Source organism: Camarhynchus parvulus, chromosome 8 (genome assembly GCF_901933205.1).
Source record: "Camarhynchus parvulus chromosome 8, STF_HiC, whole genome shotgun sequence".
NCBI lineage: Eukaryota > Metazoa > Chordata > Aves > Passeriformes > Thraupidae > Camarhynchus > Camarhynchus parvulus.
Window position 1 is genome coordinate 14,410,908 of NC_044578.1, and position 26,015 is coordinate 14,436,922.

At 38.5% G+C, this 26,015-nt stretch overlaps 2 protein-coding genes across 4 annotated transcripts in view; both read right to left on the reverse strand.

Moving 5' to 3' along the window:
• The window catches only part of ZNHIT6 (zinc finger HIT-type containing 6), a 30,045-nt gene extending 27,286 nt beyond the window's left edge, over window positions 1-2,759 (reverse strand). Inside the window, exons 1-4 of the mRNA XM_030953543.1 lie at window positions 2,689-2,759; window positions 1,442-1,507; window positions 1,251-1,357; window positions 1,081-1,166 (exon numbers count right to left, since the gene is read on the reverse strand). Of these exons, the coding sequence (XP_030809403.1) occupies window positions 1,081-1,166; window positions 1,251-1,357; window positions 1,442-1,507; window positions 2,689-2,759 (330 nt within the window). The remainder of the gene's footprint in view (window positions 1-1,080; window positions 1,167-1,250; window positions 1,358-1,441; window positions 1,508-2,688) is intronic.
• An 881-nt stretch (window positions 2,760-3,640) lies between these two features.
• Window positions 3,641-26,015, reverse strand: part of COL24A1 (collagen type XXIV alpha 1 chain) — a 119,533-nt gene continuing 97,158 nt past the window's right edge. For 2 of the 3 annotated variants that reach the window (XM_030953109.1, XM_030953107.1), the window contains 18 exons: window positions 25,551-25,604; window positions 24,415-24,468; window positions 24,255-24,308; window positions 22,070-22,123; window positions 20,570-20,677; window positions 18,698-18,805; window positions 17,111-17,218; window positions 16,970-17,023; window positions 16,612-16,674; window positions 15,442-15,495; window positions 13,861-13,896; window positions 8,973-9,008; window positions 8,851-8,877; window positions 8,617-8,682; window positions 7,703-7,871; window positions 6,926-7,035; window positions 5,604-5,819; window positions 3,641-5,104 (listed from right to left, as the gene is read on the reverse strand). In XM_030953109.1, coding sequence (XP_030808969.1) covers window positions 4,958-5,104; window positions 5,604-5,819; window positions 6,926-7,035; window positions 7,703-7,871; window positions 8,617-8,682; window positions 8,851-8,877; window positions 8,973-9,008; window positions 13,861-13,896; window positions 15,442-15,495; window positions 16,612-16,674; window positions 16,970-17,023; window positions 17,111-17,218; window positions 18,698-18,805; window positions 20,570-20,677; window positions 22,070-22,123; window positions 24,255-24,308; window positions 24,415-24,468; window positions 25,551-25,604 — 1,518 coding nt within the window. In that variant the 3' untranslated portion in view covers window positions 3,641-4,957. The remainder of the gene's footprint in view (window positions 5,105-5,603; window positions 5,820-6,925; window positions 7,036-7,702; window positions 7,872-8,616; window positions 8,683-8,850; window positions 8,878-8,972; window positions 9,009-13,860; window positions 13,897-15,441; window positions 15,496-16,611; window positions 16,675-16,969; window positions 17,024-17,110; window positions 17,219-18,697; window positions 18,806-20,569; window positions 20,678-22,069; window positions 22,124-24,254; window positions 24,309-24,414; window positions 24,469-25,550; window positions 25,605-26,015) is intronic. The other variant, XM_030953108.1, reaches the window with a different exon arrangement.

The window sequence follows — 26,015 nt, forward strand, 5'->3', positions numbered from 1 at the left end:
TGAAAAAAATTAACTCTGCCTAGAAACTCTCTGAAACATTTCTGTAAGTTTCTTTACTGTTAAAAAAGAACATGCCAATGACCTCCTCATAGTAGAAGTTCTTCAACATACCATGAAAGTCACAGCAGGTGTAATACAAGGATGCTTTCTGGGTTACAAACCTGCTGGCAGAATGGATACACAAGCACCACCCCAGCCACTGCCAAACTCTGATTTGAAGGTACCACTAGCGGCGTCATCCCATTAACGTGCCCAGGACCACACCCCTAAAACTGGCACCCATGCATCATCTCACTCTCTTCAGCACACATTTCCAGGACATCATGGTGCTAAATACACACACACAGAATATGACTCCAGCCAGAGAGGCAGCCAGAGTCTTCTGAATTTATTCTGTCATCAATGTGAGTCCCGAGTGTAAGCCTATATTTCAAGGTATCTTCACAAGACTAGAATACAAAATGGCCTTGATGCCTTTTTGTGATTTATCAATGAGCCAAAATATTTTGGAGTAGACTTGGTTGGGCTTTTTTGGGTTTTGTTTGTCTGTTCATTGTTTTTAGTTTGGGGAGTGTGTTTGGTTGCTGAAAGAGCTTCAGCAAAAACCCCTTCTCCCTTAGAAGGCTATCTTTTATGTCACTCTTGCTTAGACTTAGTCTTTGAAGAGCTCTAGCAGTCTTCACTTGGTATGTAGGGAACCACATAACAATTTTTAGGTGATTATTAAATCCATTGTTTACCTGGGAAGTGTGTACTTAAAAATCAGAAGTTGTGGAGGTGTAAGGAAACAAACATTCAGACTTTCTTAACACACATCTGTCATCTAACAGCAACAGTGGTCACACATAAATTTTAAGAAATGTTAGTGATCTTTTCTTCCAAGCGACTTGATGTAGGCATCAATAATACTGCTGTATAAACCTAGAGACTTCTTTTGATTTCTGGCTCTAGAATTCAGGGTCATTCATACCTTCATAAGAGACATACCAACTCTGGAATCTGGACTGGGACTACCTCAGTGGGAATTCAAAGGTAGCTAACCCTAATTCCAACAGAGCAAAAGGAGAATCACAAACTCACAAGTCTTTTTGCTGCTGGACTATGCACGATACAATGCCGAGCAGCAGCATCAGCTGTCCTTCCCACATCTTCCAGGAAACGATAATCTGAAGGTTAAATGGAACAAAGAAAAATGTAGTGCCAGCCTAGTAAAACCAGGGAGTTTCAGAACACACATGGCATGCTCTTACCACTCAGAAGGTTCAAGTCAGTAAATTCATTTACAGAGACAAACGCTGTTTTATCCCTGACTCCGTTACAGCTCAGTGCAAGCTTATGTTTCTTTACACACAACAGGCTGAAATAACAAAAAAAAGGAATTAACGTGTTCAGCACATGAATGGGGAAATAATCAAAACTATTTAGTTCAGATAACAGATACCTGCACGAATATTTCATGCATCGTGGACATCTGTACTTAGCTTCTTCTTTGCTACAGGTTTCACACCTGAAAGAAGTAAAAAACACTTCTCAATAAGGGAGCATTTTTGCACCTTACTGGCCTATGGAAGTGCCTGCTCAAAAACCAGGCACTAGGCCATCCATCAGCATTTTCAGGAAAAGCTATTTTAAGTGCACCTTGAAAAGAGAGAGAGAAAATACAAATATCTTGGATTAGAAAAGGTGGCAGACAAAACAACACAAGCCATGGGGAGTATCTCCAAACACATACACACATTACAACACTGTAGATGCTTGAAAGAAAAAAACCCACATGCTAACAGAAGAGCTGGAAACAGAGCAAGCCTTTATTAGTTTATGCTTTGGGACCCGTGCTTTTCACCTCCTGCATCACCTGTACTGTACACTATATCAGGCTGGCTTACAATACTCCCAGCTTTAGGCACACGGAAAATAAGTCTCATGGATTCACACTAAACCCTGAACAATGCATCCCATTTTTTTTCACTGGAACAAAAAGAGCATGACAACACGGTCAGCCAAACAACTTCTGGCTGTCAGCAGGGCAAACTCCAAAGTCAGGGAACCTTTCAGGCACAATGCGTAAGACTTATCAACTTAACTAAAAATATTAGTGAAAAATTGTATTCCTCTACAAATATGACCATATGTTTTTAATCAGGCTATCAAAACAGCTGTTTCTCCCACTCTTAAGAAAAAGGTCTCTACATCATCACTCTTATTTTAAATCTGACAAGCAAAAAAGAGAAATAACAGTTCCCCCACTTCAGTGAAGTTTTCGGGAATACACAAACGCACCATTTTCAACTCCTAGGAGATAAATGACAGCCTTAACCCATTTCTCTTCCTCTCCCCACCACGTGCTCGCTGTTTGCTGCTAGTGAGGGCCTGAAGGACAAGCCCAGCAATACCATCGCCCGATAAGAGCTGTGAATTAGCAATACAAAGCCATTCCAAGAACAGAGAAAAAAAGTTTCAAACACCGAAAACCAGAAACGGGGAATTATTCTGAACAGGGATTCCCCTTCCCCGCTCTGCGGGATCTCAGCGGTGCCCGCTGCCCACACCGCTCAGCGGGGCTCTGCCCCGGGCGGAGGCAGCGCGCAGCCCCTCACTCGGCCGGGGCTGCAGGGCACAGAGCCACCCGCCCAGACCCGCGGGAGGCGCTCCCGAAGCCCGTGCGGCCGTGCCGCCACCGTGCCGTACCTGTGCAGGGACATCTTCCCGCCGCCCGACGCCCGCCCGGGCCCGTCCCAGTCCTGGTCCCGCTCCGCCATGGCCGCGCCGCGGAGCCTCACGGGGCACGCGCGGCCTCTGCAGCGCCGCCTGGCGGCCGCGAGCCGCAGCGCAGCCGCACGGGGCGGGCCCGGACGCGCCGCGCTGGGGCCTGCGGGGCTCGGGGGCCTGCGGAGTTCCGGGACCCCCGGGGCCGGAGTTCCAGCCAGGGAGGCTTTTCAGGCCCCAGAGGAGGCTTCCCGAGCCGCGCACTGCGCCGCACAGCAGCACGCTGCCCAGCCCGGTGACACCGGGCATCACTCCTTACCTGTCCTTGTCCCGCCGCACCGGCCGCCGTCCCCGCTGTCTGCGTGGGGCGTGCATTTCTGCCTCAGCTACGGAAATGCACATCCGAGCAGCCTCAAAAGCCGTTAAACTCCTTGCTTTTAAAAGAGGTATTTTCTGAAATTAAGAACTCCCCAAAATAGGGCAATGAGACGAATAGAATATACATGAAGCAGAGGTTTTCTAAAAAATTATAATCTTAGAAGATACCCCCAGCATTTGCCAAAACATCGTCTCCAAAGCCAAACTCAGAGCAAATGTCAAATCATGATGTCAGTGCATTGATCTTGAAAATAGAAAAAGTGAGACATTTTCTCATTCCTCTGTAATCTTACTTTTTGTTTTATCAGATTTTTGTCAAAGTGGTCAAAAATGATGCTTTGATACAAAATGTAAGATGGGATGTGCACGTACATTACTTCGTAAAAGCAAACATTGTCCCTCTGTCATTATTCCATGGCACAGAGCATATGCATTTCCCCTTCAGAAGGGAAACACTGCCATCTAAGGAAAGTGCCCTTCTAGAGGATTTTCATCATTTCTAAGAATGACCTATACAATATGAAACAAAATAGTAAAAGACAAAGACATAGCTTGGAAGCTCATTTTATTATACTTTGGTGGTGTGGTTTTACTGCAGATGAACACAGGTTGTTTGAACACTCCCAGGCTCCTCAAATACAGTCCGGTATCACCTTGCCATGTACTGCTGAGCACACTTTGAATTGATAACAGATAGAGGCATATCAATATAAAGAGTGCTTTTCCTAATGGTAAAACTGTTCTTTTTAAAAAAAAAAAAACCAACAAAACGTCGCTGAACATTTTAGGCTTAATTTTAAAAACTCAAAATGATCTAATAAATTTTGCAAAAAAAATGGAATTTCTAAGAGGATGAAATGCTGATTATAATTTAACAGTAGCCATTCAGAAGACACAATATAGTAGATTTTTTCAGAAGTTACAAAATATATACAGAATATATCATCTGAAGATGGCTTTGGCATTAGCAATGTTAACTGAAATACAGAATTTAAAAGTCAAAACTACTTTAGGTAGTTCTTCTTACAACGATTTTCACAATGGCTGTAACAGAAACTGTTCTGACTCTATGCATCATATACAATATGCTGTCTTATACACCATTTCCAAAATAGTACACAAAAATATTTTAAACAAGAAATCCACATAAATAATGTTTTCAATTATGTGAAGTATGTGACCAATGGTTTAAAATAAGTACCTTCACAACAGAAACATATCCTGATGTAACCAGCACATACAGTCTGAAAGATAAAAAGGGACTCAAATAATCTCTGCTAAGGCCACAAGCACCTTGTGTTATGAAGAGCACCAAGGCAACACGGACAGGAAACACAAAGAGGTAGTGTGCCATCTGTTCAGATGTGTGTGTCCACCAAGGACTGGAATAAAGCAATGGTTAAGAAAAGAAGACTTATTGTACTGTGGCATGATTCACTTTTCATACAAAAGCTATTGCACATTTAGGAGCATTAGCAGGTATTGCTCCTCAGTATCACACATCTCCAGCTTTCCTCAGGATGGTTTTTGTGCAGTGCTGTTAAAAAGCTTGGTAAGAACACTTGATGTCCTCAAAAACTCCATGTTCAGATACTCCATTCCAGAAAATTATGCAAGAAAGCACCAAGAAATTTATTTTTAAATACTTTAAGAAAATTGCTTTAGTATTTTCTTTCTTTCTTTCTTTCTTTTATTTTTTCAATGTCATTTCTCCTTAGGAGGAAGTCTCTTTCTTCCTGAGGTTCTTTAACCAACAACACTTGAAATGATTCCTCTGTTTCCTAGTAATTTTGCCTGCAATGGATCATTACTTTTGTATTCAATCTGTGCAGCAACTCCATGTTGATGCAACAAGAAACCTAGGACAGAAATCTTAGAGGAAGCATACGGAGCCACTTTCTATGAAGTGCTGCTGGCCTGGTCTGAGGTGAGGAAGTGCATTAACTTGAACAACTGGAAGCTGATTCGTGTCCTGAGTGTGAAAAAAGAACTGTGTCTTATGCCAGATGCCATCTTCAATCTGAAACACACAGGAGAAGCCTATCAGAGTCATATAAAAGGTGAGCTTCAAAACACAAATGAAAATTATGCTTACAGAGTGAAAGAGAAGTAGTGCACAGAAACATTTATTCTCTCAGCAGTTCCTAAAGAAGCTGTGTCATTTAACAAATGCCATCTCTGAAGCCTGAATTTTCATTTTGAGGGCAACTGTTTCTAAATTTTCCTGGAGGACCTCCCTATTTCTGTGCTGATGTCTCTGCAGTGTCTTTGTACACTCTCAAGATACATGAGACACAATGCAACCAGCAAGTATAGATACCCTGCATCACTGCAATTGCTTTTACCCCTGAAGAGATGATGAATTCAGTATCTAAAGGCTGGCATATGCAGAGCTATGTAAAGAAGCAAGCTTTAAGGGATGTGAATCTGAATGATTTTTATTTATTTGCAGAAGGTTAGTAATGTCTAAACAGTACCTCTGTCCTCCCTTTGATAATGTGATGCTGAAAGGTATTTACCATGCATTCATCCAGAAGCACTTTAGGTTCCAGGAGTGTATTTGCTTTAAATATTTGACCATTCCATCCTTTAAAGGTAACTGATGTCTTCTGGCCCCCTGCTGTGGTTAATGCCCACATGGGTGTGTTCAGACAATGGACTGTGATGCTGTGGGTTGCTTCTGAGCTCAGTAAATGAAGGAAGTTCATCTGCACTTTTCCAACACCAAACTCCAGCTGAATTCCAAGAGAAAAGCATTGTTAGGCTTACAGCTGGGCTGTGCTGAATGGCTCAGCAGCACAAAGTGCCGTGGACATGGCAGGGTGGTGTTCAGGCACAGGAGCATGTACACATGTTTATATACATTGGGGTCAATGCCAAAGAGCACCGTCTGCATTCCTCAGGGAGACGTTAGGTCCTATTTCAGGCATTACTATAAACAGAAGCTTTCATAGGACATTTTCAAAGCTTAAATATAAACATTTGCTGATACCTACACATTGCTGAAGCACAGCTGGTCAGAAAACAGTGTTTTTAAATAAGGAAACTGAAACAAATGCTTTTGTGATTCAAACAAAGATATTATCAGCTGCAGTGTTTTAACTGAAGCCACATCACTGTGCTGTTTAGTCTTCTTAGAGCCCAGGTTCTGGCCATACTGATAGTCCATTACAAATGCAAAAGTTCATAAGTATACTTTGATTTTAGACAGAAAATATAGTAACTCATTATTATAAGAAGAATTTCCCCAAGACTATTCCATGTTCAGGGATCTTCCAAATGTAGGAATGCATATGTGAACTTCACAGTATTTCTGAAGCTCTTCAAAGACTACAGTGTATATACAGACCTTCACAAACACAAATTTTCTATTCCCAAGAGTTCAAGGGCTACATGTAAAGAGGAGCATGAACTAATGATGTACAGAAAACTGGTCCCTCTCTAATGGCATTTAAAAGTTCCTAAGTGTTGGAAAGCAGTAATAATCTTCATTCTTTCTACTGTAACAACCTCAGCATCTCGACACTTAGGTGTCCTGAGTGATAAGATACTAATGTAGCTTAGAAGTATTCCAGGCTTATTTTTATGCCTTGTAAAAGAAAGTATAAAGCAAAACAAAATAATTCTATCAGCATAGGTAAAGTCTCACACAGTGAGAATTACTAACATATATAGTCTCCAGAAAATCTGTAACTTCTGTACCAGAAAGTATAAAGTCCTTCCACAAAGATGCACAATAATGCCCCCCAGAAATCTAACTCTTTTTAATAACTTATGTAAATAAGCATACACTTGTTTAGAGTTCAAGCTGGGACACAGTGTCTCTAGGAGCAATGCATACCTTTGTCACAGACAGTGGTGTTAAACATGTCTGACCACCTGCAGTGAAGTTGCAGAAAACTTCAATGGCATCAGAAGGACATCCAATATTTGGGTCAATCCAGTATTTTCCTATTAGTATATAATCCAGACAGAAAATAAAACCAAAATATAATTACTACTAAGCAATTTGCTAAAATATTCATACTTCTTGGCAAATATTACATATATTATCACTATACCTTCATAAAGAAATGAAAAGAACATGAAAATATTTTCTCTATTAAAATTATGCTAATAACAGATACTGAGAAAAATTACCATAATAAACCACTCCTGACTACAATTACACTGACAGCTTTAAATAGGAGAGTTTTTTATTTGAAATATTGATTCAGGAACTTGTGAGATACAATGACTGTCAATGTATCTGACAGTGGTAATGTATGGTATGCAATTTTTTCATTAGGAATCTAGAATCTTGCAAGATGAGCTATAAATATTTAGAGAACTTCAAATCACAAAGTTGCATTCAGTTTCAAATTTTCTGGATACATCTGTTTACTGATAGATATTATCTGTCTAATAATTATATATTAGATAGCTACATACTTCCACCTTTAAAATTCAGAAATTTTATCTTAAAGATGAAATAAATCTATTTGTCACAGGCACACCGCAAGAGAATACAATAAAAAAGAAGAAAAGCATTAAATTGATCAGTTCAGAATTTTAATGCAGAAAGCAACACTTGGAAGCAGCACCTTTCAAAGGTACTTGAGTGAAAGTAGGCACTTACCATCTGCCACTTTGGGTTCACAGTGGAGCAGATCCCTGCAGATGCGTGCTGGGTTATCCCGTGTGCCAAGAGGGTTCTTGATGCTGTGCAGTAAATTGCTAAGGTAGTGGAGCGTTTTGAATATCTCTGTACTCTGATCTAGCAAAGTTACTTCAGTATTCTGGTATTTCTGCCAAGGGCCATTAGCAAATGTGTTACCACAAAGAAGTGTCACAACAACAGTATATGCAGTAAGAGTCAAATGTCAAATGGCCATTGAATAGCCAGCCAGAATCCAAGTGTTTATATGAATGCAATCAGCCACGTAAAACAACCTAAGGTTAACATATCCCAATAGACAAATTAGGACATTTTATTAAAACTGTCAGAATGGTGACGTTAAGGCAGGTTTAGGTCATGCAAATTTGTCATTATGATCTATTGACATAAAAATATCTGTACAAGGAAAAAAAGGAAAAATTTGGTGCATTTTTAAAGTAAACTTAGAGGTTTCAGATTTGAAATAGTGAAATTTACTCTTAGGCTTAACTTAAAAAATTTATGCACATTTATTTGACTTCACCCACATAAGGGATTTCATGCAACCAGTGCAGCCAGACACCTATATGTTGATTTTTCTTTATCAAACCCTAAATGCTACTATTGTTATCTGTGTCTGAACAGATACAATCCACTATGTGTGATAGTAAATTTTCACTACTACCAATTATCAAAAAAGGTAGAAGTCTTGCTGCTTCTCTTAATTTCATTTCAACTCTATCCTGTAAATCCTAGCACATTTCAGTACATTCTATAATTACTTGCTATCAGTTATTAATTTAAACTAAGTCTTTGAAAAGAAACCCTGTTATGTCCTCAAAAAAAACTATAATTGCATTCCCTTTATGATAATGTAAATACATTTAAATATATACCTCCATCTGCAAGGCAGCATTTGACTCAAACAAAGCTTGAACAGCAGCATTGAGATCCACTTGTTTCTAAAAAACAGGCATTTCAGAATATAAAAACATGAATAAAAATATACAAAAGTGCAGGTGGTAATATCTTTGAACAGTGGAACAAGGAGTACATTTGAAGAGGATCCTGTTATTTTCCCTTTCAAAAAAGCACTGGTTAGGGTAGGTTAGGGCTGTTACAGAATTTACCCTTGGTCCTGGTGGTCCAGGTGGTCCCTGGAAAATGGGAAAAAACAGATATTAGGTGCTTCACATCTTTATATAGTGCAATCAAAATGGAAAAATACAGGCAGAGTTTTTTATGCACTTACAGGTGGCCCAGGCTGGCCCTGCTGTCCCTGAGGCCCCTAGAAGAAATGGAGATAGAATGCAATGGTTATACATTGAAATCTCTGGTTTTACATTTATGTATTTATTAAATCACAAACATGTCCCAATCTATATTAGGAAGAAGGTGTGATATCAGCTGTGATAAAGTTGTGGATTATTAGTTACTATTGTTAAAGTACCTTGCACCATTTACCATAGGAATATTCACGTCGGAATTCCTGTGTTGTCTGGTCCCTTGTTTCTCCAATTACTTCTGATATGAAGGGAACATTAAAGTTCATAGAAAGTATTAATATATAATGTGCTATACATTGTGCCAGTGTTATATGTATGCTGAGAAGGTAAGTACTAGAAGGGCTAAATAATCACAAGAACATTATAAATAATGTTATCAGTAACTGCAAAAAACTAACTGATCCAGTTTAATCCATGAGTATGTGCCAGACTTTTATCAGTTTAATTTATCAGCAGTGTCAATTTTCAGCCAGAACATGTTATGTTCATTGTTTTACAGTGATATGGCAGAATTCATCTTTACTCAATAAGTTATGTCCTCATTTTAGTGTGTAGGATGATTGCAGAGGAGAGGAGGAGAAGGAACTGCTTTTCCCTAGCTTACAGTGCCTACAATGCACGTAAATCTGTGGTTTAGGCTGCCTTAGGATTGAACATGGACCTTTCCAATACAATAAACCCATTTGAATAATTCTTTCAAATATTTATTTAACTATTCACATTAAGCTAGAATTGGTTCTGGACATTTATTAATATGCAGTGACACTTGTGTCTCTGTTAGGTTCTTCAAGCTCTACATACTCAAAGCTTCTAGGAGCTATTGTAACAAACAACGGCATGAATAATCACAAGGAAAAGAATAGGTGGCAGTGCCTTAAGAAGAGAAAAAGAGAAGGAATGAAAGGCATGGGCTAGATCTGCACCTTAAATTACTAAAACCCTTTCAACACAGCTAAGTCAATTTAAGCAGAACATTCTTTTGTCAGTGCTGCTTGTACCAATTACTTGAGCACAATAAGCTGTTCCAACAAAGCCCTCGTACGTCAGTACGGTCACGCTAGCACAAAATCTCTGCCAAAAGTGAAATAATCTGATGTGACGTGGTCACGCTGACAAACGTTGTGAAACTGATCTAGTCAAATAGGAATTAAGCTGTAAATCACTTGATAAAGTAATAAGAAGTGTTTCTGCTGTGAGATTTCAGAGCAAGCAAGGTCTGTGAGTGTCATTTCATGCCACAACTGCTGAACTAGGGTTGTGTTCAAGCTGCCAAAAGCAAGGGCAGCTGGAAATGGTTAAAGAAAGACCAGATTAAATCTAGTATTAATTCATGCATATATAAAAAAAGAATCTCAAACCAGATAGGAACAATGTACCTAAGTCACTGAAGCTGCAAATTTATCAGTTCTTAGGTCCTGAGGCAGAGCATGTGGTGGTGCCAGGGAATGCATCTGCTGGGGGTTACAGTGGCAGCTGTGCAAGTGGAGCATGTCTGCACATCACCTGCCCTGGCTGTGCCAAGGGGCTCAGCTGCTGCATGATGAGGGATGGGAAAACTGGGGCCATCATGTAATTCCAAGCACCAGCTCTATGCAAGGCTATGTTGATGGCTATGTTGCCTCAAATAGCTTTGAGGGAAGATCCATGTCTTGTATGTGTTCTTTGGAGAATAGAGGAAATTCAAAAGTGAAGCAATTTCTGGATGTTTAGGTAGATGATTTTCTGATACTTAACCAAGAAGACCTTAATAAGATAAGGTCTATGGATTGTAAATACTGTGAGCTTTTCAGCTGATACATCCTGACATTTATATTTCATCCCCTTATACCTACAGAAGGGACTGGAAGCCATCTTTTAAGTAGATATTTAATGATCAACTTCTTTATAAAAGATGCTAATCAGTAATGTTGGCAAAAGAAAATAGAAGAACAAGTAATTTTAGCATATGTAGTACTAATAGTATGGATATCCCTGTGGGTTCTTTGTGAAGTAACTAGCTGTCATGACTTTTCTGAGTTTGATTATTGCCCAGCTTGAAATTTTCTTTGAGATCCTATTATTATTAAATACACATAAAATATTGCTGTTATTCATCATTAGAAAACTGATCTGAGCTAACACAGATTACATTCACTATTTTGGCATAGTTTTTCAGCTGTTGCAAATCAATTGGGTTTCACAGAGCTGTACTGTTGTATGCCAGCTGGGAAGGCTGACTCCACATTTAATTAATCAGGTCAGGTGCTCAGGTGCTGTTAGACTGCTCCAGGATACCTTCAGTCTCATGTGAATATATTACTGGCCTGTCTGATCATGCTTGGCCAAGTATGTTTAGAATAAAATGAAAGAGAAAGTGTGAAAAAGAATCTTGAGAAACAAATTTGACATTGTAAGGATATATTTGTTTATCTTGGTTCAGGACTTGATTATTCAAATACCAAATCAAGGAAAGGTACAAAGTCTTCAACAGTTTGTCCCTAAGTAACCACTGCTCTTGGATGAATAGATGTCCTTGTTCTGAATGCTGAGATTTAGACATTCCAGTATATTTTTCAGATGACTGAATGCTTCAGTTAATGTTCTGTGTTCTTGGCATATGTCACCTTTTAAAGACTCAAGAAGCCTTGGGACAAGAGTGATTCAAGTTTATAGTGGTTTCTGAGATGGAACTGAATGTTTTAAAAATAAAAACCTGCACTGTTCCAATGAGTTTAAAGTATTTTGCAAAAGAGGAATGTCATTTGTCTTGATCCACTGTCTCCTTGCCAGCAAAACCCATGGGAAAAAAAGGAGGTAAATACTGAATGCTATTTGTGAACTACTTTGTGGAATATCACATTTCTTAAATGCATTAAAACTTCAGAGAGCTATAGCAATTATCTTTACAAATCTTTAAAATATAATGATGCTGCACAGAGTAGGGATTTTACCAATGTTCTTTCTTTCTGCTGCAGAGCAGAAAAATGAGGCTAAATTACACTTTTCATGAACTAACTTAATTGCTAAATGTTTTACTGGAATGTACCGGATTACTTTTACAAATCTACTTAACCTTTGGTTGCATTAGAATTTAAGTGAGAAAAGTATAATTCTAGTCCATGAAAACAAAAGCAAAGACTAAACCAGTTAGCTTCAGTGTGTTCTTAATACTTTAATCACTCCATTTGATTGAACAGAAGTTCAAAGGCCAAAATCCCAATCTTTTACTAATGCTGAGAGGCCCTGACTTTACATACAATAGTACATACACTTAACTGTGAAAGCATGAGCAATCTCAAGGACATTCATATTTTCTAAGAATTTTTAAATTCTTGAGGAGTGTATTTTTAACAAAGAATGTGTGTTTTACCACTGGCCTCAATAAGAAGACATGATTTTGCATTCCATGTCTTTCTGGGGATAAAAGGATATTTCTTGCTAGTAATGAACTTTGTAACCCTGACAGACTGAAAAATATAACTAAATATACTACAAAAAGGTTAAAATCTATGTGATTCTAGGAAGAATGCCAATATAAATTTTAAAGGTATAAATTAAAGCTCAGAATACACAGTTGGATGAAAAAGAATCTGGTCTCCTTTGTATGTGATAGTAGTTAGAAATAAATCCCTTTCTTGGGGGAAAGTAATGTCACTGTATATGACTTAAAATTAAACATTCTTCTTCTGAAGACAGCCTTACTAGATTAACTCATCATGATGAATTCAAGAACTTATTTAGGAAATAACTTCTTAAACACCAGCACCAATAATGGAAACAGATGTTTCTTGTTCACCATCCTGGATGTTTTTTTTAAGGATTATTTTTGGATTTTTTTAAAGTGTCAGCATTTTTAGCTCTATGCTGTCATAACAATTCTTATGAACAAACAGTAGAAAAAGACAGCTTAGATAGATAACAGCAAATTGAGAAAACAGCCTTCCTCTTATTCTGAGATAGCAATTGCCTCAAGAGCATTAGAATCAAAGAGGAGGGTTCTCCGAGACACAGAAAAGAAGCTTCATTCCAAGCTTTGGCTCTTTAAAATGTTTTGAATATTTCAGATTCATTTTTCAAAATTTTATAAGGCAGTTTGATTGAATTTTTGGAGGTGGCTACTAAAAGCAAAATACAATAAGAGAAACTAAATAATTTTAAGTGAGATGGGGTGAAAGGCAGGGTAAGAGAAACAGGAACAGGATCACATCTGCTAGTTACTGGAAAATGAACTAATTATACATCTGTCATAGAAGGTAATATCATAGTTATCAACTGTGTTCATAAATTTGCTGTAAATACGATAACTTAGTGACTTTTCACATAGCCATAATTAATTGGAGACTTTACTGGCTCTAACAAAATTTAATATTAAATCCAACATTCATGAATGTACAACAACTTGCTGAAAAATGACACAGCAAATTCATAACCCATCAGTGCTGCCCACAGTTCCTGCAGCTGGAATGCATTGCATGGACACCCACCTGCAGGTCTGGCTTCTCCTGAGCTTCTCCCTTTCTAAACAAGGAGATCCACATCTATGACCATGTGCATGCTGCGAGCCACTAGATCTTTGGCAGCAAATGTGACTCAAGATTTTCCTTTTAGGCCTGAACATGGACAGATTTGGAGTATGCTCCAAACTGCTGTATGACCAGGGCCCAGCAGCTCACACCCACTGGGCCTATCTGCTTAAGTCAACTTGAACAAGAAGGTCACACTTCTAACCCAGGCTACCAGCTTTCCTGGGCAGTGCTCTCAGGAGCAAAACACAACTGCCTGGCATGCAGAGCATGCATGAGTACATTCAGCATAATACAGGAATAGATTTTACACAGCCAAAAGAATGAAAGCACAAAAGTCGTCTCATCTTACCATTTCACCCCTCGTGCCCTTTTCACCTCTTGGTCCCTGTAAGAAAGAGCAGCTGTTAATCTGATATGCTTTCTAGCTGCCTTGGACTGAAATAAGCAGATTAATATCCATGAGAATTATACTGCTCACATGAAAAGTCCAGACTCATCTGTGGAAGTATTTACAGCACTGGGTGTTTAATTTTCCTGTACCACTAGAAATTGAAATTAGTTGAAAACATCTTGTGATTCCTATATGTGGAAAGCTGTGTTCTTCAGCTTGTATGTTTACTCTCAGTAATTTTATCTGTTGTCTGTCAATCAGCTGTGTTCTCCACAATTCCATCCAATTCAACATCTTTGGAGAACAAAACTCAATACTCTCCATCACTGAAGAAATCCATTAATCACATATATATTTTTATTATTAGTTCTACTCTCATAGCCAGATTAGACACTATTTTTCTGTCCCCATTTTGGCTGGTTTTGCACTTAAATTGTGTTCCCAAGCATGGCAACAATCTTAAAGTTCTCCTCTGGAAAAATTTTGCGTCTTAATGGCTGCGTTTCATAACATATAGAAGTAAACTTCAACTAGAATGCTTTCTTGATGATAGTGGCAAACTTTTACATTCAATATGAAGTCTATTAAAAGCCTTCATACAAGTGCACACAGCTGTGTAAAGTTTTTCTCCTCGGTGCAATTGAAAAGAATGGAGCAAGACAAAGTGTTGATTTTTCCAACAAGTGGAAAGAATGATAGAAGGGACATTCCTCTTCTTTCTAGTTCCCTTGTAAATATTTGCATTTATTACTTGTATTGCATATGTACTAGTTTTATGATTATTTTGAATTTTTGACATTTTCCTTTACTCCAAGTCTACTTGATCAGGCAAAGGAACCTTCATGGTACAAAGAGTTTCTAAAATCTGCCTTACATGGTTGGGTGGTCTGGAGACGTGAGCCAAGGGGTTCTCTTGCAAAACAAATCTGGCTCTGGTACCATGAGTATGACAAGAGATGGAAACAGGGATGAGGGCAGAGCTCCTCCAGTGCAGGGAGCCTGGGGTGCATTGGAAGCTGTTAGAGAGCCACAATGATGTCTGAGGTGTAACAGGGACCTCATCAGCACCTGGAACAGCCTGAAAAGGGCTCACAGGCACTCCCAGAGTGTCTTGAGGAGCACTCTGGACAGTTCAGCCCACAAGAAATGAAAAATAAACTATATTGAAACTGAGTGTGGATATTCTGTAGATATATCTTAGACCAAAGGCTGACAAAGAATACCCAGATAGTAATTCCTGCATGCTGTTTTACACCTCAGCTTGCCCACTGCCCCTGTACACATGCTCTCTGCATGCTGTACTTAGGCAGAAGGCCATTGCAATTACTTTCTTGTCACTGGTTTTGGTCATTTTTTTCTTATTTATACTACAAATGCTGGAGGCACATACATTAACTTACCAGCATGGTATAACAAGGAAGGTCCTGTTTGATACTATTTGCAAACAGAAAAATAAGAAGGTTGCTAGTTGAAAAACAAGATTATTAAACCAAAGGGTAATGAAATAAACAAATTATGCAAAAGTGAAGGGAAACTTACAGGCCTGCCAGTTGAGCCTGCTATGCCTTCTTGACCAACAGGGCCAATATATCCCTGTAAACAAGCAAAGAATTTATTAGCTCACCATGTTTCCAAAATGAAGAAAATCCGCATGACATGTCCTGATTTCAAGTTGCTCAGCACACACACCTATCAAATATCCAGAAGATCATGGTGGTACTCTCTAAATATTGAGTGCACATTACAACAAAATCAGTAAGGTAAATACTTTGGTAATTTGTAATACTTATGCTTGGAAAGCCCCCACACACTCATTAATGTGAAAAGTGATGCACTAAAAACAGTGGAAACTTAAGTACTCTGATTACAAAAGACCACATATTTATTGAGCTACAACCAACTTGAGCTATATTACTGCCCACAAGGACTCTTGTAAGGCTGCCAGTAAGTGCTGCTAAAATGTCATTTTCAGTTCCATTTCACTTAGAGCAAACTGCTCATGTCCAGTGTTTATCTCATATAGGAATGTTTAGAAAATAAAGTAGCTATTAGAACAGTCCCCTAAAGCTGCTGCCCTGCACCTGGTTAACTGAACAATTCAGTTCTGTGATGGCAAAGGTGGCAATGAGAGAATATGTTGTAGTAAGGCCTCCCATGATTCAGCCTTTCACACTTGATGCCACACTGGATGCAAAAAATGCTAACAATGTTTCCACGTTTTTGGGTAAGTAGCAAAGCAGAATGTCATGAAGAATGAGCTAGTGAAGGTTAGGAACATTTTAGATAGAATCAAAATCTTCATTAAAAAAAGACTACCTACTAATCAATAATGCCTGAGCACCACTGTGTCTTACTGCAGGCAAAGTCTGATCCCCATTTTCTTTTGCTGTAGAACACAGTTACATAATCAGCAGTTTTGCCAGTAAGAAGAATGTTCAATAGACAAAGAAATACAAAGTCTTAAGATTACACTAGGAGATCCACACTTAAGTCAGCAGAGCCTGCTTTTTTCTTTCAAGATTAAGGGCCCAGCTCTGTTTGTGGGTCTGTGGGCATGATGTAACCAGAGCAGTGTTGCATCTAGACTCAGAAAGGTTTGGGTAGAGGCTTCTGGCCTTGTTAATAAGAAAAAAGAATATTTTCTATGTTAAAATTGTGTACTACTTTCAAATCAGCCTAGCCATCTCTTTCATGTAGTGAAACACTTACAACTTGGCCTTTTGGACCTTTCGGGCCCAGAATTCCAACCAAGCCAATGTCCCCTGCAGGGCCCTGAAAATGCAAAGGAACAGTTTAATCCAACATGGACATTAGCTATCCACTTGTTTCAAACTCTTGCAATCAGTGAAAGTAAGATAAGTTCTAAGAGCAGTAAGAGTGAAAACATCAAGTGCACTGACCCAGAATGTTTGTCCTTAGACAGGGAGTAGGCAGTTCTGCCTACCATGTTCCAACAATCCAGAGATATTTTGAACAAATTAGTGTTAAAGCTGATTAATTCTATGCTTTCATAATGTTCTCACTCTGTAAATAGCTTACAATCTAAGAGAAAAGAATGAGCACATACTTTTGGACCTGGGAATCCTTGAAACCCCATTAAACCTTGATCTCCATCTTCTCCCTGTAATAGGAGCAGGCATCCTTAGCATTAGTTCACCTTGCTAACTCTTGGACTACTTGTTTTGCATCAACCCCTGTGGTTACATACAATCTGTCCTTTCAGCCCAGGGTCTCCTGCTGCTCCTTGGTCACCTGCTGAGCCTGGAAGGCCTCTTCTGCCTCGCTTTCCTGGATGACCTAGAAGCCCTTTCTCACCCTGCCAATAAGAAGAAAATATATATTTTAATAGAATTATGCAAGTTACAGATGCAAATACAGGCTTCCTATCAGAAGCATGGAACTTGCTTTCTTCTTAAGAAATAGACTTATTCCATTATTTTTTTTCCCACAGGAATGCAAATGTGACTTGACTGCCCCTTGAATTGGAAACATACAAACAATACATGTTGGATCAATTCTAGTATGGTATCTCTCGGTGTAAGCAGTAAAATTCACAAAATTAAATACAGAACAGACAGATTAAAGTAAATTTTAAAAATAATCCTCTGAGCAAGAGACAGTGTACTTGTTGAACTCCCTTCTGTTGGACTAAAAATCCACATTGATTCAAACAGAAACTAGACAAGTTCCTGCAAGAGAAATCCTCTGAGGACTATCAAATACACTGAAGACATGTCTAGCTCAGGAGGTTATTGAGGTGCAATAAGTAAACCTGCATATTCCTGTGAATATACAGGTTTCATGCTTTGTGCTTATGCTCTTTCCCAGGTTTTACCTTTGTGTTATTTGCCTTGAGTCAGTATGTGCACTATTATTGCTTATTCTGTAGTATATGTGGCAACAGTTTCCCCTCAACTCATCTATTCCTTGCCTTTTTCAGATTGCAGGCACTTCTGAGCAGGAACTACCTCCTACAGCTCATTGTCTAGGCAAAGAAGTAAAATTCTGTAGGCATTGGCAATAAACACTGCAAATAATGAATACAGTTTATACTAAATAAAATGATAACAAAGACATTATTTCCAGTTTCCAAGTAACTTAAGGTTTTCAAGAACAGCTTACCAATAAAATCTCACAAAGAAAATGAGTTTAGATAAAAATCATGATTTTAGATAAAAAAATTCTGTTGTAAATAAAGAAAATTCTATTCAAAATGAAGAAAATTGTCTATAATTGTTAATCGTTTTCTTTTTTTAAAATTAAAATGAGTCTAATTTATATGAGGATATGCTGATATCAAGTACCTGGAACTGGCTGGAAAATGGAGCACAGTCAGATTTCTTTCTTTCTGAAAGGGCTAAACAACAACAATTTAAGTCCTCTGATATGCTTATTAGCCCCCAAACCTGAAACTTAGGCTTGAAGTTATGGCAGTTCTCTGCTATTAGACTGCTGAGATGCTAAAATCATCCTGACTGTTCTAGTAGCTACAGAAGTTCAGAAATAAGTCAGGAAACATCTGACCCTAAAGCTGGAGTGAATAAATACAAAGTGTTTTGATGGCTTCTGGAGTTGAGGATAGCATTCAGATGGATGAGACTTCTATTTTCAAGTTACAGTTTATAGAAATGTTGTAAACACAACTTGTAATCTTGCCCTTCAAATAAGGCTTGTTGTCTTTTACTCACACGATTAACAGCAGTGTGGTGGCTCCACAGCCACCAAATGCAGCATGAAGAACAAGCAGTATCAGCAAAGCTGTACCCAAACAACCAGATCCCATGTGTGTACCTACCTTTAGTCCAGGTGCTCCCATGGGCCCTGGCATGCCTGGCAATCCCTTGGGACCTCGAGCTCCAGGATAACCTGCTAGACCTGGCAAGCCTGAGTTTCCTTTATTGCCCTTAACAAATTGAAAAGGATTGTTTACAACTAGAACAGCCAAGCATGCTTTTTCATTGTATGCTGAAACAGGTAAATTACATAAAATCAGCCAAAACCACTTAATGCTGTCTGTATATATGGACACACAATGGTAGTACATCAAAATACATAGAAAGACAATGATCAGCAGTATCATGTGGATTTCTGCTAATATTCCAAAAGTAAAAGGCTGAAAATTGTTTGAACTTCTCAGTATTCATCTTTCAAGAAGAAATAATTCCACATGAAACAGAATGAGACTACCTTCCCAAAGGAATATTCAAAATTCAACACATTTATTTATAAGGATCAGGCATACTGGTAATACTTGTATGGCTATGTAAAGATTCTGTAAAGATTCACACACAATAACATCAGCAGATGAAGAAAGACCAGAACATTTGTTACGAATTTGTATGAGAACATCAAGCTATCATCAAAAGCAACTATTTTAAATGAAAAAACCTGTTAGTGAGAACATGGAGTTAAGCCACTTTTGACATGCTACAAAATGGAAATTTGTTACCATACAAACGAATATTTCTGTGGTGTAATTTAATAGAAATATAAGCATATATAAATCTTCCTTATTTTCTATGACACTCAGTTAAGCACTGATAGAAATTAAAAGGTTGTATAAAACACGATTTTTGTATTAAATGTCACTTTTTTGGCTTTTGAATATGGTGATGTGGCTTATAAATTGATCGACTGATAAATTTACATAGCAAAAGTTCTGCTCTTTTTACTCATTGTGGCAAAATTCAGTTATAAGCCTCTCTTTTTACAAACTGTAATGGGGTAATGGAGTTGTCTTTACTATTATTGTATGACATTTTCGGTGGAAAGGCAAAAATGTAAAAATTCTTTGGGGTGATTCTCCTAAATCCAGCTCCAAAGAATTTTAAGAACTTGGAAGAGGTTCATGACCTGAGAGTGGAGAAGCTTGAGTAGGGTGCACCTGCCCCCTACGGGTAATTTGTTTAATTTTCTCTTTGCTCAACCTGATTGGATTCATACCTGAAACAACAGTGCCTCATCCAGCACCTTGGCTAATTCCTAACTCCAAATCTAACTTGGTAGTCTTTTATAACAATTACTGGTCCATCTTGGGAGAATACTGAGAAATTCACACTGGAAATGAAAATGGTCAGACTTTCAATGATGACAGCTACTCAAGGAATCTTCTCCCCCTCCCTGGAGGGACTAATTGAAGATCTGTGTCACTGCTCTCAGTGGCAGCAGGTCACCACCTTTGGCCCACTGCAAAGAGCAGTCAGACAAAAAGCCCATTTCAAGAATGCTTTTAGATACCTCACATACCTAATACTCTATTTTAGTGGCTTTGGACAAGGCTTCGTAATTATTTAGGTGGAGAGACATAGGTTACAAATACAAACTCAATAAGGAGATGTGTGATTATCTCAGACCCTAAGAGGAAATAGTCTCAGTTAAGCTAATTTTCAGGACCAGAATTGTGCAGCCCCTCTAAGAAATTACTTTCCCTTAGCTGTAGTTACTACTGTCATATTCCAATGAAACTTTTCTCACAGCACACTTCCCTTATGCTAACTTTGTATCTTGGCTGGAATATCAGGAACAAAAGAGAAAAAAATTTAAAAAATTGGTCTAATTTCCAAGATACTCAGGGAACTGAGAATGGTCTCTTCCTTTTAAATACCTTAACCCTGGAAAATTCTGTAAAATGCAAAATGGGATAGAGAAAATGTGGAAAGCAACTTACCTTAGGGCCAGGCTTCCCTGACGGCCCAGTCTTTCCAGGGTTCCCAGGAATGCCCTCTGGTCCAGGGTACCCAACTACTCCTTTCTGCCCTGGTGGCCCTGGTTTTCCCTTGAAAAAAATTCAAATCCAATATAGCACTGTTTGCCCTCTTCATCTTCACCACTGGGTTTCAGTCACAGAATTTCCCAAACCCTCCATAACAGACCCAGTGATACGAATGAGTAGGTGCAGAGGGAGCTGTGAGTTAGGAGGTTTGGTTTAGAATTCTACTGGTTTAAAACCTCAGACTTGCTCTGCCATGGGATCTGAGCGACTTCAGCTGAAATCATGGGACTGATCCCTTTGTGTGCCAGCCTGGAAGATGCCTGAGAGTGTCAATTCTTAAACTGAAGTGAGGAATCCTGATAAAGTCATCTATTTATCCCTGGAAAAAACCCAACCGTATACCTTTTCACCCTTTATTTTCCTAAATGCTCAGTACTGGATTTTCCCAAATTTATGCTGTTTAAATTTGAATATATCAAAAATACAAATTTGTAATATGGCAAGTTTTTGGTAACTGTTGCTATACTTGCACGAAAAAGGTCTCATTTGGGATGTGCTTTGAAACTTCCTCAAGTTCTACTTTTACTGTCTCCTCATTTCTCTGTATGTCCCACTTTCCTTTTTTCCCTTTGCCTGCTGAATGATCCCTGCAGCCCTCCAAAAGAAAATGCTGAGTATTTCCAAAGGACACACAGTTCCTTGTCTTCAAAAGGCTCCTCTTGCACTCTGCCCAGCAGGTACAAGCTCTGTGCAACAGCTGCTTTTCTCCAGTTACTGACAATGTTTTGATGTGAGGTAGTAAAAGTTATTTACAGTGTGTGCTTGTGTGGCATTATTTATTAGGGGACCAAAATAACCTTGATGCATTTTGTTCTTCATTATGTTTACAGGACACCTACTGCTTCCTGCTCTGGTTTCTCCCTCAGGGAGAAGGGCATGCAAGTCAGCTCCTCTGCAGTAACTCAAGAAAAAAACATTAAAATTTCAGCTCAGGGCAAGCAAGAGAAATAAATAAACCTCAAGGCATTTACCACATGTATCCATCATGGACATATGGATCCAAACTTCTGTAGGCTGCAGCGGATCAAAGAACTGATGGGGTCAGAAGTGAACACAAGTACAGTTCTGTGCAACATAATGTGGTAACTTCCAAATGGACTCCACAAATGAGCTAATTAAATAACTTCACAAGTGGGAAGGACCTTGTTGTTAGTTGCACATCACTTCCATATGCTGAGTAACTGAATATAATTCAGTATAATTTAACAAAATTTCAAAAATCATTAATATTCAAAAATGACAGGGGTTCCTTTACACTTCCTGGATAATAAAAAGGTTCTTTAAAGTGAACACAAGACCTTCTGGTAACCCTGATACGATTCAATTTTGGTTTTATTAGTTAGTATTTTCTTGGTTTTATAATTTGAAAATAGGCTGTAGAATTTTGTTACTTACAGGAATTCCAGCTTTGCCTGCTTGACCTGTTGCTCCTTTCTTCCCTGTGGGTCCCTAGAAGTTACAAATATTTGTGATCTGACAAATGTCTTAAATTCAATCCCCTAAGAGGAGCTGAGAATTGTTCCCCTCTAGTATTCATGTTCACATTGCCTGGCTTTGGATCAGATTATTCACATTTCAGGAGACAGCAGAAAGTTTTTCAAGTAAAAGCAAATACATTTTTGGCAGAATTGTGTATGCTTTTTCCCTGCGGTGAACCCGTTTTTAAAACTTTTCCAACAATAATCACAAAATGTTTTTCACCATGAATCTGGTAATTTCCCCTGTATCAGTCCCCCCTCTGCGAGGAAGTGCACTTTTACTGCATTTCCTCTACTCTTCAAAAGGGAAGTCATGAAAAGTAGGCAATGTAAATGCACTGAATGTCTGTGGAAGAGAATACTAGAAATCAATAGTGTCACATATCACAGATGTGAACATTTTTTTTTAATCTAAGATCTACAAAAAAGATAAAATTTGCTTAAAACCAGAATTATTTTCATCTTGACTGATCTAGAAATTGGTAGTCTTGGAAAACTGAGAGATACTGAGCAGATAACATTCTTGTAAGTGGTTTAGTGACACAGGAGGTCATGCACCATGGAAGAAAAGCTCAGAATGATCAAAGGCTTCTCAGAGAACTTTGGTATAGGATAGTCTGCACAGAATATAAAGATGTATAGTATCAATTTTATCCTACCTCTAAAAGATGCAACCACTGAAGAACAGGGACAAGAATAACACTTTTTAGCATAGAACAAGAAGAAAAAGTTTTCCAAGATTTTCCAGACTAACTATTTCAAAAACATTTCTTAAAGCAAAAGTTATGCTATCACTACTATGCTGCAATATAACACAACATGCAATAAAGTGAAAAAGCCTGGGTTATTTTAAGTGTAAATGTTTTATAATCATGTAAATATGACAAAACCAGCAAAATGTTGTTCTACTGTCAATTTAACACCTTTTTTGTTAAGAATGGCATAAAGAAGTCCACCAGTCAGAACTGGAATGTGCATATTCAAATAACCTAAGATTGTTTTCATTAAGATTTCTGGATGCATGTAAAGAAAACCCAGCTGATTCAGTGTTGCAGTTGGTGGGATTAGCTTTGCAAGGCTTGCTATAGCAGCACCAGTAATGGCACTGCAGGTAAGGCTCTGTCACTGTTCCCACTGCTAACATTTCTGTGGAAATCTTTAAGCTCTTATGGGCAGCTCCATGCTGGATATCGGTTCCACATTTGTAAATGGCAGTATTGATCTGAGGGGCATTTGCAAGACAAAGAAAACATTTCTTCAAGAGGAACTGCTGATTTTGTCCTGGGATGTGAGTAGTTTGTAAAAGCAATATATCTGAGTTCACAGCTGGAGTGCATGTTCACAATGTCTCCACATCACGTTTCCTTTCTGTTGCTCCCCAGTTCCAGTCTACTACAGATTCTTGTAGCTACATACAAAATTTTGAAACTCTAACAGAGTTGCTCCATGGAACTTCTCAGACAAAATATCTCATTTAAATTGCAATGGTAATTGGTATTTTAAGAAATCTTTTAGCCTAAAGCTTTTGAAATCTCAAAAGCCAATGACATTCAGTCCATGGAAGAACATAAACATTTTTGGCAATTTTCAACACACCACCAAGATGAGCTAATATTTCTAAAGAGAAATATTTGGTCTTTGATCTTTGTCATGACTTGCTCTGTCATTATTGCTCTAGTATTCTGTAGCAAATTCCTTATTCCCAGGTCTCTGAGAACTCAGTGCAGTGCAGTACCAGGAGGCTTCATTTACAGATCAGAGAAGCAAAATCCCAGAAGCAAAACCTCCAGAGCCTCTTTAACACAAGAAACTCCACTTTAGGGGATAATTAAATATCGCTCAAACGTTTCCAAAAGAGCTTTTCATAATGCTTGATATCACTCCAAAGTGAAACTACTTACCTATCAAATAACACCTAATTACTAACCAAGACTATTATGCAATTTTCCACTTTATATTTTTTTTTGTCCCTGCAGGTATGAAAAGGAAACCCAAACACTCAGTTTTAGCCTTATGGAACAGTTTTCCAAGGATAGCCAGTGAACAACAAAATCCTACAAATTCCAGGTAAGTGCAGTTCTGGTTTACTTTTTTCTACTTACTTCTGAACCTCTTTCTCCTTTTAGTCCTTGTTCTCCCAATTCACCTGGCTCTCCCTTTGAAAAGAACATACATTAAATAAATGCAAGGAATCATTTGAATGCAAATAAAAACATATTTTCAAAAGTCAATAGAGAAATCTCCCTTGTTTGAAATACTTACTGGAGGTCCTTGTTGTCCAATAGGTCCTCTAAGCCCTGGAAGACCTGTATGACCCTGGGAGAGAGAAAATATAACATATTGCAGTACAGTAACTCAGGCTGCCATGCTCAGTGAGCTGCAGACTCCCTTGTAAAGCCCGTCCTGAGAGGTGTCAGGTGGACCCACATTCATTGACACAACCTACATAAAGTATGGTCAGGTCTCCAAGATCAAACTCTGCAGAGTTTTTGTTCTTTACATGCTCTACTCCAAGCTGCAAGTGGGAATTACATATTGTTTAAACATTTCTGCACTTCTGTAAGCATAGATTTGGTTCATGCATTTATTACTATGTCTGTCTGTATTACTGTGTAATTTGGATATTCCCTGTCAAGAACTGTCTCTCTTGTATTTCAGTGAACTGCATCAGTGATAAGCACGAGTTACCATCCAATTTTTATGCGCTGAAAGACTGAATATAATTAATGAATAATTTTTAGGATTAGATTTAAAATAAGTAGCGCTTAAATTTCAGAGAAAAATGTTAACTAATACAGTATTACAGAAACACAGAACTGTTTAAGTTAAAAGTGACATTTTGAGATAATTTATGGCCTCTTTCTCAAGCAAGGCCAGCTAGAAATGATTGTCCAGGACCCCATCTAGTCAAGTTTCCAGTATTTCCACAACCTCTGTGGGCAGCCTGTTCTGGTGCTCAGTCATCCTCACAGCAAAAAAAAAAAAACAAAACCCAAACAAATAAAAAAACCCACCAACAAAAACAAACAAACAAACAAAAAAACCACCAAAAAAACATTTCAAAAGGAATTTCATATGTTTCAGTTTTTGCCCTTTGCCTGCTGTCCTGTCACTGGACACTATAGAGGGAAGTCTGTCTACCCCATCTCCATTTCCCCCCATCAGGTATTTGTACACACTTAGGTCACTGGAGCCTCCTCCAGGTGAGGAGCTGCAGCTCCCATGTCCCCACAGGAAAGATGCTCCAGGGTGTTCCAGGAGTGCGGCAGTGCAGTGAGGGACCAGCACAGGCAAGCCTGCAACACTTGTGAGGGAAGGTGACACTGCTGCTGCATTATTCCACGTGTCTGCAGAGCATGCCAAGCTCAAATAAAAAGATAAAACCCAAAAGGTGTTACCTTGTAGCCCTCATCACCAGGCTCTCCTCTATCTCCACGTTCACCGCTTTGACCCTAGAGAGCAAACCAGGGAACCAACTGTAACAGCTGAACTGAATATAATGCTGCAGTGAAATACGAACAGAAAGCTGGGATTTCTCTTAAACTATCCACTGAGAGGGAACTGAGGAATACAAACATAAAGGGTAGCTTGGCTAAAAGAATAAACATGATTTTTTCCTAAACAGAATGCATTGCAGTCACACAGTACCCACAGTCTAAAGTTTTTTGTAACTGAAGACTAGAAGATAAATATTACGTGGTGCTTAATGAAACAGGATGGAGGATTGACCTCAGTGGAACTTCTCCAGATTTATACTTATATATATATATGAGAATTTAAAATCTGATTGGATAAAAGAAGTGACTCTGGTTACAAGACATGCAAGGAAAACTCCCTTATGGCTTCTGTAAGACAGACCATTA